Source organism: Bos indicus, chromosome 27 (genome assembly GCF_029378745.1).
Source record: "Bos indicus isolate NIAB-ARS_2022 breed Sahiwal x Tharparkar chromosome 27, NIAB-ARS_B.indTharparkar_mat_pri_1.0, whole genome shotgun sequence".
Classification (NCBI taxonomy): Eukaryota; Metazoa; Chordata; class Mammalia; order Artiodactyla; family Bovidae; genus Bos; species Bos indicus.
The window spans coordinates 43,686,751-43,702,204 of record NC_091786.1 but is presented as its reverse complement, the minus strand read 5'-3'; the positions used below and the strand labels follow the sequence as shown (position 1 = coordinate 43,702,204).

At 39.5% G+C, this 15,454-nt stretch overlaps 1 protein-coding gene and 1 long non-coding RNA gene across 2 annotated transcripts in view; one reads left to right on the top strand and one right to left on the bottom strand.

Moving 5' to 3' along the window:
• The window catches only part of ZNF385D (zinc finger protein 385D), a 981,977-nt gene that overhangs the window by 744,313 nt on the left and 222,210 nt on the right, over window positions 1-15,454 (bottom strand). Inside the window, exon 2 of the mRNA XM_070781567.1 lies at window positions 3,522-3,740. Within this exon, the coding sequence (XP_070637668.1) occupies window positions 3,522-3,740 (219 nt within the window). The remainder of the gene's footprint in view (window positions 1-3,521; window positions 3,741-15,454) is intronic.
• Window positions 5,593-15,454, top strand: part of LOC109553374 (uncharacterized) — a 44,216-nt gene continuing 34,354 nt past the window's right edge. The window contains exon 1 of the long non-coding RNA XR_002180017.2: window positions 5,593-6,021. This is a non-coding gene — a long non-coding RNA (uncharacterized lncRNA). The remainder of the gene's footprint in view (window positions 6,022-15,454) is intronic.

Here is a 15,454-nt window from a genome sequence, read left to right as displayed (position 1 = left end):
TAATATCTTACTGCTCTCTTGGCCCTCCCACACTGCCTTCAAGTTTGAAATCTGAGATGAGATGCTTTTTTAAAGATGGAAGAAGTTCACAGCAGCCATTCTGTGTGTGCATCTTCAAGGAGGAGGCTATTTCCTTCTAGTCCCATTTCTACCTCTGAATAAACTAAAGGTGAAAATGCTCAACTCAATATTTCCATGACCCATTACTCTTGAGGATTCCTGATTTTAGCTCGGTCACTGTGTGAGTAAAGGAAGGACAATTAATCATATGACTCTCAGAACTGGGCTCCTTCCTTATTCCCCAAAGGTCTGAAAAAGTACATTTCTAGTGTGGAAAGACAGAGGGATATATAAAAGAAATAATATGTTTCTATATCAATGTAAAATAACAACTTGATTTGAGAGTTGATTGCCTGTAGTTAGATCCACCTGTAGTTAAATCCACCTGTCATCAGAGGTGAGGGCTCCTCCGAAGTATGATTTCAGATCAAACCAAGATAATCCAAACCAAGTGCTCCCATTAATTCATAATCATTTTCACAACTTTTGATAACTTGATGCTAAAAAGAAACTTGGGAAAATAATATGCAAAGAAAATGTAGCAATGAAATTTGCTAAGCACCATATTGATTGTTGCATTGTTGGGAATATGATATAATTTTATTTTTTTATATTCTCTTAAAATAATTTTCTCCTTGAATAAATAAAGTCACCACTTCTATGGAATATTCATTTTGGGGAGACAGTATACTTTAGAATGCAGCTATTTAATGTATAAGACTGGAATTTGATCTCTAGTTTGACCATTTAAGAGTTGGGTGACCTTCAGTACAGGATTCATTGTCATTCTCCTCAATTTCTACATCTGTAAGAGGATGATAATGGAAATATCTCTCTGGGTGTAAAGAAAAATAAATAAGAAATGTACATAAAGCCTTTAGTACAATGCTAGTCCATTATATGTGGACTGATGCAATTATTTTAAAATATTTGATTTGAGGAACTCAGTCCTATGATTTGAAAGTTGTTGACCATCCTGAATTTCATCTGAGATTAGCTATGATTTAAACTCTTGAGTTTCTTTCTATGATGTAACTTATTACTTCTCCAAAGACAATTTTAAATACCAAGGTAAGTGAAGTAAAACCCTGAAGCTGACACCGTCACCACCACTGAAACCCAGCAGGACCCCTGTGGGTCTCCTGGGCACAAAAGCTTGCATTTCTTGATTATAGGAAACAGGCTTCATTTAGCCTCCAAGACCTTCCCAGAGCAGCAGGTCCAAACCTTTGCTAATTAGGGAAGGGAGGGGATGCAGAGACAAGAGGAGCATCAAGAGATAACAGTGCAGCCTCGGGGCAGGGTCCTCGTTCTCCTTCAAGGGTCCCACATACCAGTATCTCTGAGCTGCTGTGAAGACACTGAACCCCACACAGGCGGGAGACGTTAATCCAGAAGCCCACAGACCGCAGACCAGTTGGAGCCAGAAGGCTGATGGTGCCGATTCCCACTCAGCTCACCACTGACCCATCGGAAGAACGTCCACGAGCCGATCACACTGTCTCTGAACCAGTACTGTGAACCCCCCACTATCCCCTCCAAGGGGGCACACAGTTCTGAGGTCATTAGCCCACTCTGGTTCCCTCTGCCTGGAAAGCAATCAAGCTGTTCTGTTCTAACTTCACCCAAAACTGTCTCTGTGATTTAATTCAGTGTCAATGGACAGAGATGTGGATTGGGCTTCACACCCACAGCAACTGAAAGAAAGACAACTTGAAACTCAATCACGCTGTACTTACCATGATTTTACCCTAATGCCAATGATAGGGAAAAGATTTTCCCTAGAAGATTCAAAGCAGAGGTCATGAAATCTGTATTTTTAAATATGACTTAATAAGTCCATGGCCTCACTAGCTCATCTTGGAGCTATGAAATTTCGTAGTTCTTATTTACTTTGCAATGATTATTTTTAAATATCTCTTTGACCAGTAAGATCCATAATTAACCTTTTGTCATACAAAAGAAAGAGAAACACAGAGTCCTTTCTATTAGAATATTCCAGCTCAGCCATACTAAAAATACAAAGGAAGGTAGAAATACTTTCCATTTAAAAAATACACTGTTTTGTGGTTTGTTTGTTTTTTTCTCATTTTGGTAGCCTTGAAGCAAACTCCTGTCAACCACAAATTGGCATTTACCATGGGTGCCTGCCATCTACTTCTACAAGGATGGAATCTGTGAGGCTGCAGCTGCTGACCTCCAACACCCCATGAAGGAGTTCAGGGTGGAGCGCAGAGACAGGCACTCTGTGCTCCTAGAAAACTGGCAGAACAGGTCTTCAGACAGCTAGATATTCTCAGGAGCTGATTTTATGAGCCCAGTTCCTGTATCTCCTTATATCTAGGAAAGCATTAAAACCTTTCATGGTGATGACTGCTTCTCCTGACTAGCAGAAGCTTCATGGCACAAGTGGAAACTTTCTACAAAAAAGTATATATTTGATCGCATATACCCCCTCTTTACCAAAATCACATATATACCATCTTTTCCCCTGCCTCACTGGAGCAGTTTCTCGGAGCTACTGATCTCTGTCTCTTGGGCTGCAGTCCTCATATTGCCCCAAATAAAGTTTCACTCACAACTGCCACCTCGTGCAATTATTTTAGTCAACACTACAAAAGTATATTTGTCTTCAATACCAAATATTAGAACATATCAAAATCCAGTCTCATATTTAAATGTTAATAAAATGGATATAAAACATATCTTATCAATAAAACATATCTTATCAATGAAACATCCAACCAGACCACAATATTGTTAACTCTTTGGCGTTACTGTTATTTTAGCTGCCCTAAATCCTGCTGTAGGATTCTACCCTCCCTTCCCTCACCTCTCCCTGCTTTTATTAATAATCTTCCATTTGTTTCAAAAATACGTACGTGCTATTTTTAAAATTTGCTTACTCCTAAATTCAGCTTATACTTTTAAAAGTAGAAAGTGATTAGGCAAACCATGAATTTTCACCAGCAAATTTAAAGAATCTGTACATACTAAAAGATCACATTTTGTTGGTTAAAACTTCGACTTGAAAAGTATGTATTTTTTAAAATAAATGGCAATCTTGTGAACCAACTGAGGCCCCAACATGCATAAAACAAACACAGAAACAATTGTTTTATATAAAATGTAGAAGAATATGCTAATTTTCAAATAATTATAGTAAAGTCAAATATCAACAAAATCTAATGTCAACTTTTTTCTAATTATCATAAGTGTCCTGGTAGGTCCCAATCCCAATCCCAATCCTAATACATTTACACACAGACGACAACCAAATTTCCCCTTGTCCCTCAGATAGCCGTGAGAAATTCTTTCAATGTGCTACGCTGATAAAACTTTAATTTACTGTTTTCCCAGCTTTAAAAATAGAGCTTAGTCTATTCTTTTATTTCCACATCTGCAGGTACATAAAGAACTTGACGATATAAAATTGAAAATACAGCTTCAGAAACACTTACCAGTGTCGTTTTTCACCAGCCCGGTGCTGAGCTGTTTTAACCTCTTTTGATGTGATTTGCCATTGTAGTGGATTTGGGCTTGAGCAGTCGAATTCAGCTGAATGTTACACACACTGCACAAAGTGAAATTGGCTTGTTTCTTTTCTTTCTCTGGTTTCTCTTCAAAGCCGTCAGGTGGAAACTCAGCCTCACACTCTCCATCTTGGACACATGTGGAATCTAGGGTGCAAAGGAAGCTATGAACAGGCCAATCAAGGTTCCTGGATTCCTATGAACATTAGGGTGTATGTATTTTTTACTGTAATTAGAGTTTTCATCCTTTCTGGATATATGTCCAGGAGTAGGATTGCTGGATCATATGATAACTCTATTTTTTAAATTAATTTATTTTTTATTGAAGGATAATTGCTTTACAGAATTTTGCTGTTTTCTGTCAAATCTCAACATGAATTAGCCATTAGTATACATATATCCCCTCCCTTGTGGAACTCCCCCCATCTCCCTCCCCATCCCACCCCTCTAGGTTGATACAGAGCCCCTGTTTGAGTTTCCTGAGCCACACAGCAAATTTCCATTAAAGAACCTTCCATACTGCTCCCCACTACGGCTGCATCAATTTACATTCCCACCAACAGTGTAGGAGCATTATTTACAGTTGCCAAGACATGGAAGCAATGAAAATATCCATCAACGAATGAATAAATATATACACATGTGTAGATAGATGTACCATTGTATATGCTACTCAGCCATAAAATACAATGAAATACTGTCATTTCCAGCAACATGGCTGCACCTAGAGATTACCATACTAAGGAAGTAAGTTAAAGACAAAAATCATATGATATAACTTAAATGTGAAATCTAAAAAAAAAAAAATGATACAAACAAACTCATTTACAAGATAGAAATAGACTCACAGACATAGAAAACAATCTTATGGTTACCAAAGGGGAAATATGAGAGGGATAAATTAGGAGCTTGGATGAACAGATACACACTATTGTATATAACACAGATAAACAACAAGGCCCCTTGGTATAGCACAGGGAATTAAAGTCACTGTTTTGTAAAAATGTGTAACAAAAGAGAACCTGGAAGAGGACATATACATATGCACATACGTGTGTGTGTGTGTGTTACAGAACTGAATTACTTTTCTGTACGCCTGAAACTAACACAACACTGTAAATCAACTGTACTTCAATAAAAAAAAAATCAATAAAAATAAAAAATAATAAAATAATTCTTAGATTCCTTCATATTACTAAAATCAGTAGCAAATAAGCATTGTCATAGACACTTTCCTGGTGGCTCAGAGGGTAAAAATCTGTCTGCAATGTGGGAGACCAGGGTTCGCTCTCCGGGTTGGGAAGGTCTCCTGGAAAAGGGAACAGCAACCCACTGCAGTATTCCTGCCTGGAGAATCCCATGGACAGAGGAGCCTGGGGGGCTACAGTCCATGGGGTCACAAAGAGTCAGACATCACTGAGTGACTAACACACACACAGAGACACTTACAATTCAAAATCTCTAGTTCTTCCCATTTTAGTAGGTTGCTTTCATACTGTACTTTTTATCTTTCATGGAATGCAAATTGAAGTAGGAGGTAGGTGAGCACCCCCTCCCCCCAGGGTAAAGCCATTGGAGACTCATTCCCTGTGGACAGAAAGGCCAAGACTAGAATAGCAAGACAATTAAAGGAGGAGGCTGGGCCCTGCCCAGTCCACATAGTCCTCATTTCCAAAGTCAGGAGTCTTCCCTGACCACACATGTGCAGAAAAGTCTCCTTGCAGGCCAAAGGGGAGTTATATCAAGGGATGTTCCTACGCAAACACCTTTGCGGTAGAATCCCTCTTGGCTCAGAGATGCATGTGCACACAGGGAGGATCCTGAGATATACTAAACCTGGGCTGTGAACCAGGCAAATAAAAATGACTGGCTGAAGAAAACCTGGAAGAAACACCCCATAAAAGTAATTCAAACTGCCATCAGGGCACAACTCCTACTCGTGAGTGTATCTACATGTATTGTACTCTTTTCCTCCCACTAAATGCTTTGCTTGCTTCACTACTTTCCATCTCTGTGGGAATTCTTTTCTGCAAAGCTGAAGGGCCAGGGCCCGTGTCACTGACTACAGGTCTAGTAGCTAGGACCTGGTGCTTGTACTGCTGTGAACCAGCCCAGTCTCTGGCTGGGAACCCAAGCCCTGCTCCAAGCCATCGCAGACGGAGGCCACTGGAGATCAAAACGGCAAGGGTTTCAGTTTGCTTTTGCCATGCCAAATACCAGTTAAATGCCATTTTAAATGACAAACATCGTAACAACGGACAAGGAAATGGTGCAGAACTATAGTCTTTCCTGTTTCAAACTGAGGAGGCTGAGGTTTACAGCGCACGAGGAATTCACCTCGGGTCCTGCACCTAAAGACGGAACCTCTGGGATCAGCGTTCACTTTCATTCATCTCCATATCACAGGCTCTCACTCACCATGCTCTGAGTAAGTACCAATGGAACCAGGAAGGGTTAATTCTGATTTCATGCTGGGTCTGTTTCTTTGACTTGAACCCCTGTTTTTGCTGCTTTTGTTAGTATAATCACACATAATGGCCTGGCTTAGAGAACCCTGCCTGCTCTGCCTTCTCCTTAAACTAAAGTGCCTCTGTCTAGCTCACGGGCTGAAATCTCTGATGACTGTGCCACCCTTGATTCCTTGTGTAGGGAGTGTGGTGTGTCAGCATGGCTCAGAAACTCGTGTTTGGAGGGATGGAATCAAAGATAACTGTGACATGCTTGTTTATTGATGTGGCAGGAGACATTCCATTCCATACCACCTGTGAAATGACTATTAGAAAAAGAAAGTAACACTGCCTGCCTGAGGCTTGCCGTTCTAGGAAATACTTGCAAGAATTAAATAGTCTTCTTAACTTGGCTTCCTCACCTCCCCCATCTCTGATCCATAAAACAATCTGGCATCCAGGCCCCAGCAAGATGGTTATTTGGGGACATTAGTCTGCCATCTTCTCAGTCAGCAGGCTTTCCAATAAAGCCGTATTCTTTGCCTCAACATTCCATCTCGAGGATTCACTGGCCTGTCCTGTGGTGAAGAGAGTGAGCCTGGACTTGGTAAAGGAGGTTTCACCTATCACAGCTGCTGAAAACAAATAAAAAATGCTATTTTCACTTTTCATCTTTTATTTTGTAAAATCAAAAATCATCTTCAAATTTCTTTCAGTTAGCAAAATCAAGTAGTAAAATAATGTAAGCCTTCCTAAAAGAAAAGCCGTATAAAGCATGCAAACTTTCCAAAAGAGAGGGTACCTGTATTAGCTTCCTGACCTTTCAAATTTATGGTGGGAATTAAAGAAAAGGGGGCTTGCATGATAGAGATAAGGAACTGTTTGATCCATTAAAGGACACATTGTTGTTCAATTGCTAAGTCATGTCTGAACTTTTGCAATCCCATAAACTGTAGCATATCAGGCTTCCCTGTCCATCACCATCTCCCAGGGTTTGCTCAAACTCAGGTCCAGAGAGCTGATGATGCCATGCAACCATCTCATCCTCTGTCATCCCTTTCTCTTCCTGCCTTCAATCTTTCTCAGCATCAGGGTCTTTTCCAATGAGTAGAATCTTCACATCAGGTAGCCAAAGTATTGGAGCTTCAGCTTTAGCATCAGTCCTTCCAATGAATATTCAGGGTTGTTTTCCTTTAGGATGGACTGGTTTGATCTCCTTGCAGTCCAAGGGACTCTCAGGAGTCTTCTCCAGCACCACATTTTGAAAGCATCAATTCTTTGGTGCTCAGCCTTCTTTTTGGTCCAATCTCACATCCATGAATGACTACTGGTCAAACCATAGCTAAGACTCTCTGGACCCAAAGTGAAGTCTCTGCTTTTTTATAGGCAGTCTAGGTTTGTCATAGGTTTTTTTCCAAGGGGAAAGCATCTTCTAATTTCAAGGCTGCGGTCACCATCCACAGTGATTTGGGGATACCATTAATACATTAGAGATTTCTTCCTTGATTTCTACAACTAAATGAAATTCTCATATTTTAATATCAATCAAGTAAAAGCACTTACATTTGGATGGACATATCCTACATATACAAAAAAGCTAAAATTGTCTCAGTATCTAAAAATGTACGGTTTGTACCTCAAATGCATAAGATGTTCTGAACATCTAAGATAGCTTCATAGGGTACAAAAAAGTGTGACAGATCTAAGGATTTTATCAGAATACATTATTTTTGGACAAATATAAGGTATGTATACTCCGGTCTAAGAGAAAAATCAGCTGACAATTGCAGTATCTCTGACCTTAAGATAATAATTAAAGTAACTATTGAATACATAATTTACCCTTTATTTACAAATCACTTAAAATAATTCTAAATTAGGAATTGAGTTTAAAATGTATACACTACAATATATAAATTAGATAATAAAAAAGGACCTCCTGTATAGCACAAGGAACTCTACTCAATGTCTTGTAATAACCTATAATGGAAAAGAAAGTGAAAGTGAAAGTGAAGTCGCTCAGTCGTGTCCTGACTCTTTGTGACCCCATGGACTGTAGCCTACCAGGCTTCTCTGTCCATGGGATTCTCCAGGCAAGAGGACTGGAGTGGGGTGCCATTTCCTTCTCCAGGGGATCTTCCTGACCCAGGGATCAAACCCTGGTCTCCCGCATTGCGGGCAGACGCTTTAACCTCTGAGCCACCAGGGAAGCCCTAATGGAAAAGAACCTATATCTGTATATGTATGTACATGTAATTGAATCACTTTGCTGTACACCTCAAATTAACACATTGTGAATCAAATATATTTCAAGAAAAATTTTACAAAACCAATTGACTGCACAATAGAGAAAAAAAAAAGTGGTGTTCTGGATGGGGTGCTAGAAAAGAGCAAAACCATTGGTTTAGAAACACCCTGTGGTCAGTTGCTCAGTTGGACACGATCCCATGAACTGTGGCCCACCAGGCTCCTTTGTCCATGGGACTTTACCCAGAAGAATCCTGGTACTGGAGTGGGTTGCCATTTCCTTATCTGGGCTGGGGGAGCCAGGGGGAGAGAAGAAAAACCCCTGATAAGGTCCAAATAAAGAATACAGTGTCAGTAATATTACTGCTCCATTACTGGGGACAAATGCACCAGACTAATCTGTTAACAGTAGAGCAAAGTTATGTAGGTGGAGTTTATGGAACTCAACTAAGTTGATAATTTTTCTGCTAATCTAAAGCTACTCTAAAGTAAAAAGTTTATTTAAATTGAAAAAAAAAAAAGCTACTAGTTTGAGACTATTCTTTATTTTTCTTCTTGACTAATAGAACAGAAATTTCTTTGGAGCTCCTGTACTCTGGGAAAGAACTAAGACAGAAGTTTCTCTGCTGTTCATTCTTTGCTCATTAATCTCCACAGCAGGAAAAGTAAACGGTGTGACGGGGAGAATGAGCAGCAAGATCACGGCCTTACGGGGGACTGGCCATCTTGACTCTGTGCTTCAGACTGGCTTAAAAGTACATGCTCTTATTTCTCAGCTGCCATATACAGGCATAAAGTGTACAGGCTTACCATCTCTGGTTTCTCCAGGTGCCCTGCATGTGACTTGGAGGTAAATTCAGTGCAGAGAAGTGTGAAATCTAATACGGACCATGGCTTCAAGCCGTTTCCTCTCAATCAAGTTTTCTGACAAAATAACTAACCTGCCAACCCATTAACAAAAAATCTAACAAACCCCCACTGAGCCCTGTGTCTAATAATGATTTGCTCCAATAAAACTGAAGGATGAGCGACTTTCTCACACACACACACACACACACACACACACACACACACACACCACACACACACACACACACACACACCACATACACACACACGTGTTATTCAACTGGTCTCATAAATTTCATTTTGTTTAGTATTTAACTCTACCACAACAATCAACAAGCATTAACACAAAATGAAAAGGAATGTCTATTGGCTAAAAACTAAACCTAACTTAATCAAATGGAAATTTTTCCTTATACACAATTTTGATATCTTACTTCAAAGTTAGGAAGTCAAGTTCTGCTCTTTCACCCATGATTGGTTTTATCCTTTGTTCTTGGACTTTCTCGCTTGTCAAAACAGCAAGGACCCTTAAGATCCTGCAATAATTTGTACTGACAATCAAATGACAATAAAAAACATTGGCCAACAGGCAGTTCAGAGCACAATAAACCATGACCTATAAAGGCATAGAAATGCAAGCAGCACAGTAGAATAAATTAAAATATTCTTGGTTTTGCAATGGCTTCTCTTTCCTTAGAATATTATTTAATGAGGTAGGTAGGGACTTAAAGTTGTAGAACACATTTAACACAAAACTGTGCCATAAACAGTGGCATGCTACTGCTGCTGCTGCTAAGTCGCTTCAGTCGTGTCTGACTCTGTGCGACCCCATAGACGGCAGCCCACCAGTCTCCCCCGTCCCTGGGATTCTCCAGGCAAGAACACTGGAGTGGGTTGCCATTTCCTTCTCCAATGCATGAAAGTGAAAAGTGAAGTCTCTCAGTCGTGTCCGACCCTCAGTGACCCCATGGACTGCAGCCTACCAGGCTCCTCCGTCCATGGGATTTTCCAGGCAAGAGTACTGGAGTGGCATAGCCAATACTAAACAAACAAACAGAAAATCCCTTTACAAATCATGATCTGACAGCATATCTAACAATCATTTTTCATCTAATAAAAACAAAATAAACATTTGAGCTACAGCTATTTCACGGCGATACAGTTGACCAGCTAAGGTGGATGATAGCCAAATATTTAGTAAAAAAATAGAAATTCCAAGTTCATTCCTTTGAGTTTTAATAGTATCTATTCAGAGGGTGGCAAGTGATAAATTTTAGCTGTTTTTTTCAAAGTCAGTTTCACTGAGAAAATAAAAGTCAAAGTCTAAAAGAGTCTAAATATTGCCCAAATGCAAGACAAATGTGTTCTCAAAAATCTCTCTCTGAAGAGAAGAATCTGCTGATATTGAACGCCTTAAAGGGTCCCACTATAAGGAGCCTTTTCAGTTTATTATGAAAATAATAATGTCTGGGTAGGACACATCAATTCAGACCATTTCAGTAAAGGAAAGTTGTACTTTGTATGAGGAGTAAAAATTATTATGGAGTTCATAGGTTTTATGCAACTTTTCTTTACTGGCTCAGTAGAAAAGAAGCAGAGCAAACAATAAAGCTCCAGGCACTGTTTATGAGGGCACGATCTCACAGCTGCAACTGCAGGGCATCATCTTCCAGAAATCTTTCAAACCTGATCTTAAAAAATAGGAAAAGTTTGTGGATATCGCAAGTAAGCATTTATGGAGTGAAATAGTTAGAAAAAATATGTACTACATTTATGTGATTGGATACTAATTACTTGGAATAAAATTTCTGGAAACAACCTCAAAAATGAATTTTAAGAGCACTAATTTAGTTTAAAATCACTTAGGAAAAAATGAGAAAATTACTAGATATTTGAAAAGTGGTTCCAGTTCTAGTGCTTTCAAAGACGCTGTTGCCAAAGTTTCCTCTGCAGAGTGTAGATAAACACGCTGAATTAAACCAGGGTCAAACACAATTCACAAGCCAGTATTTTAACATGTAACCCTCATTTTTCAAAATTATGAAAGAAAATTGGCTATTCTTTTGTCTTCTAGTTATAAAAAAATGAGGGATTATCTTTTATTTCATATTTCCTTATATTAGGATTTTATGGTGTAAATTACATCCATATATACATATATATGTGTGTGTGTATATATACACACACATATATATACACTGAGCGACTGACCTGATCTGATATATATATACATATACATATATATATGCCAAATACACCATGAAAAATCAATCCAAATGTTTCATTAGTGAATTTTCCTCTATTACTTTAGAGCAACTTAGAGAAAAAAATCATATTGTATTATAATGGTTAAATACTGTTGTTTAGTCGCTCAGTTGTGTCCGACTCTTTGTGACCCCGTGGACTGCAGCACGCCAGGCCTTCCTGTCTTTCAGCATCTCGTGGAGCTTGCTCAAACCCCAGGAGTAAATATTTAACTCCAGGGTTAAATATTAAATATATATTATATAGAATATATAAATTATATTTATACTATCTCAGCTTTGAGAAAATGATAGATCATAGCACTCTTTCACATTTCACTTTTAAAAGTATAAATAATCCATATTCAGTGCTAAAAAGCACCAACATAAGAAAAACTTGGCTTTGATCTCACTCCCCACTAGAGTGCAGTGTGAATTTAAAATTAAAATGACAGTGTTAGGAGATTCCCATAACACTAGGCATAAAAACAGCATTATTTTAATTTGGGGGCTTCCCTGCTGGCTCAGACAGTAAAGAATCCTCCTGGCAATGCAGGAGACCCAGATTCGATCCTTGGATCCAGAAGATGCCCTAGAGGAGGGACTGGCCACCCACTCCAGTGTTCTTACCTGGAGAATCCCAAGGACACAGGAGCCTGGCGGGCTGCAGTCCACGGGGTCGCCAAGAGTCGCACAACTGAGCAGCTTTCATTGTAATTTTGCAAATATGTGATACATACATATCTTTATATATATATATATATATATATATATATGTTTATTTTTTAATTGAAGGATAATTGCTTTACAGAATTTTGTTGCTTTCTGTCAAACATCAACAAGAATCAGCCACAGGTACAGCCATGTCTCCTCCCTCCCGAAACTCCTTCCCACCTCCCTCCCCATCCCACCCTTCTAGATTGTCCCAGAGCCCCTGTTTCAGTTCCCTGAGTCATACAGCAAATTCCCACCGGCCATCTATTTTACATGTCAGATTGTAAATGTCCATGTTACTCTCTCCACACATCACACCCTCTCCCTCCTCCCCTCCCCTCCGTGTCTACAAGTCTGTTCTCTATGTCTGCAGAACATTATATATATATATATATACATATGCTATACACATATAACATGTTTATATACAATGTTCAGCTTTAGTGGCACTTATATATGGTATATCTAATGAATTCTTCATTAATAGCTACAAAAGTAAGACAATTAAAATAAATTGAAGTAAAGTCACAGAAAAGCAAAAAGCTGACAAACGAAATTCATCATCATGTGAAAGTCGCTCAGTCGTGTCCAACTCTTTGTGACCCCATGGACTATAGAGTCCATGGAATTCTCCAGGCCAGAATACTAGAGTGGGTAGCCTTTCCCATCTCCAGGGGATTTTCGCAACTCAGGGATGGAACCCAGGTCTCCCGCATTGCAGACGGATTCTTTATCAGCTGAGCCACAAAGAAAGCCCGAGAAAACTGGGGTGAGTAGCCTATCTCTTCTCCAGTGGATCTTCCTGACCCAGGAATCAAACCTGGGTCTCTGGCATAGCAGGCAGATTCTTTACCAACTGAGACATCAGGGAAGCCCCATATTATCATTTTTTTTATTATTGATAAGCAGCAATTGTTTATTATATGGACTTCATTCCAGTTGAACTATTTCAAATACTGAAAGATGATGCTGTGAAAGTGCTACACTCAATATGCCAGCAAATTTGGAAAACTCAGCAGTGGCCACAGAACTGGAAAAGGTCAGTTTTCATTCCAATCCCAAAGAAAGGCAATGCCAAATAATGCTCAAACTACTGCACAATTGCACTCATCTCACAGCCTAGTAAAGTAATGCTCAAAATTCTCCAAGCCAGGCTTTAGCAATACATGAATCGTGAATTTCCAGATGTTCAAGCTGGTTTTAGAAAAGGCAGAGGAACCAGAGATCAAATTGCCAGCATCCGCTAGATCATCAAAAAGCAAGAGAGTTCCAGAAAAGCATCTATTTCTACGCTATTGACTGTGCCAAAGCCTTTGACTGTGTGGATCACAATAAACTGTGGAAAATTCTGAAAGAGATGGGCATACCAGACCACCTGATCTGCCTCTTGAGAAATTTGTATGCAGGTCACGAAGCAACAGTTAGAACTGGACATGGAACAACAGACTGGTTCCAAATAGGAAAAGGAGTACGTCAAGGCTGTATATTGTCACCCTGTTTATTTAACTTCTATGCAGAGTACATCATGAGAAACGCTGGACTGGAAGAAACACAAGCTGGAATCAAGATTGCTGGGAGAAATATCAATAACCTCAGATATGCAGATGACACCACCCTTATGGCAGAAAGTGAAGAGGAACTAAAAAGGCTCTTGATGAAAGTGAAAGAGGAGAGTGAAAAAGTTGGCTTAAAGCTCAACATTCAGAAAACTAAGATCATGGCATCCGGTCCCATCACTTCATGGGAAATAGATGGGGAAACAGTGGAAACAGTGTCAGACTTTATTTTGGAGGGCTTCAAAATCACTGTAGATGGTGATTGCAGCCATGAAATTAAAAGACACTTACTCCTTGGAAGGAAAGTTATGACCAACCTAGATAGCATATTGAAAAGCAGAGACAATACTTTGCCAACAAAGGTCCATCTAGTCAAGGCTATGGTTTTTCCAGTGGTCATGTATGGATGTGAGAGTTGGACTGTGAAGAAGGCTGAGCGCCGAAGAATTGATGCTTTTGAAGTGTGGTATTGGAGAAGACTCTTGAGAGTCCCTTGGACTGCAAGGAGATCCAACCAGTCCATTCCAAAGGAGATCAGCCCTGGGATTTCTTTGGAAGGAATGATGCTAAAGCTGAAACTCCAGTACTTTGGCCACCTCATGCGAAGAGTTGACTCATTGGAAAAGACTCTGATGCTGGGAGGGATTGGGGGCAAGGGGAGAAGGGGACGACAGAAGATGAGATGGCTGGATGGCATCACCGACTCGATGGACGTGAGTCTGAGTGAACTCCGGGAGTTGGTGTTGGACAGGGAGGCCTGGCGTGCTGTGATTCATGGGGTCACAAAAAGTCGGACACAACTGAGGGACTGAACTGAACTGAACTGAGTTAAATATAAGTATCACTTTGAAACTTTAAAGCTGAGGCCATGTAAATTAGTAATATCTTACTTTTATAGTAGTAGCAGTGTTAGTCGCTCAGTCATGTTCAACTCTTTGCAACCCCATGGACTGTAGCCCACCAAGGCTCCTCTGTCCATGGGATTCTCCAGGCAAGAATGCTGGAGTGGGTTGCCATTTCCTCCTCCAGGGGATCTTCTGGACCCAGAATCAAACCTGGGTCTCCTGCATTTCAGGCAGAGTCTTTACCATCTGAGCCACCAGGGAAGCCCATCTTACTTTTCTAATAGGAAAATAATAGAAGACATGAGACAAATCAAGATAAATGGGGTATTTCAACTAGTTTTTATTACATTATGGTATCAAACTAATTTTGTTGGTCTCAGTAAGATTATGGTTTTCAAAAGATGACAAAACTCTTCCTAAATAGTCAAAGATTCACATACAAAATTAAATCAGGAGTGGCAGGAATAAATGCAGAATGAAACTTTTAATTTTATTCCTTTCCCTTATCTAAGCAGCACACTTTTAATTCTGTAAATTCAGCATCATAATTTCTACTTTCAAACCTAAGATAAAAAAAATTTTACCTTACTCTTTAAGAGACTCATCATAAAAAAAATCATGGCTAATATATCTCTGATACAAAACAGCTCATAACCTAAACCTTAAAAAAAAAAAAAAAGGCAATTCTTTTTTTAAAGTCATTCTTCAATTAGAACATGTATTCAGTAGTAGGTCATATATATCTTACATTTCAGTGTAATTATTGTTATCCCTCAAAGTTTCAAAGTTCTATGGAAAAAATGCATTTTTATTATTATCGTTACAAACAAGCTGCAAATAGTTTTCTGTGTTCTGATCTGTTTTCCTTTTGGGGAATCTCTCCTTGAGTCAGTCATGTCCTCAGGGCCTCCTTGACAAAACACGGCCCCCTGGAATTTATGCCATCAATGTTCCTGCTCT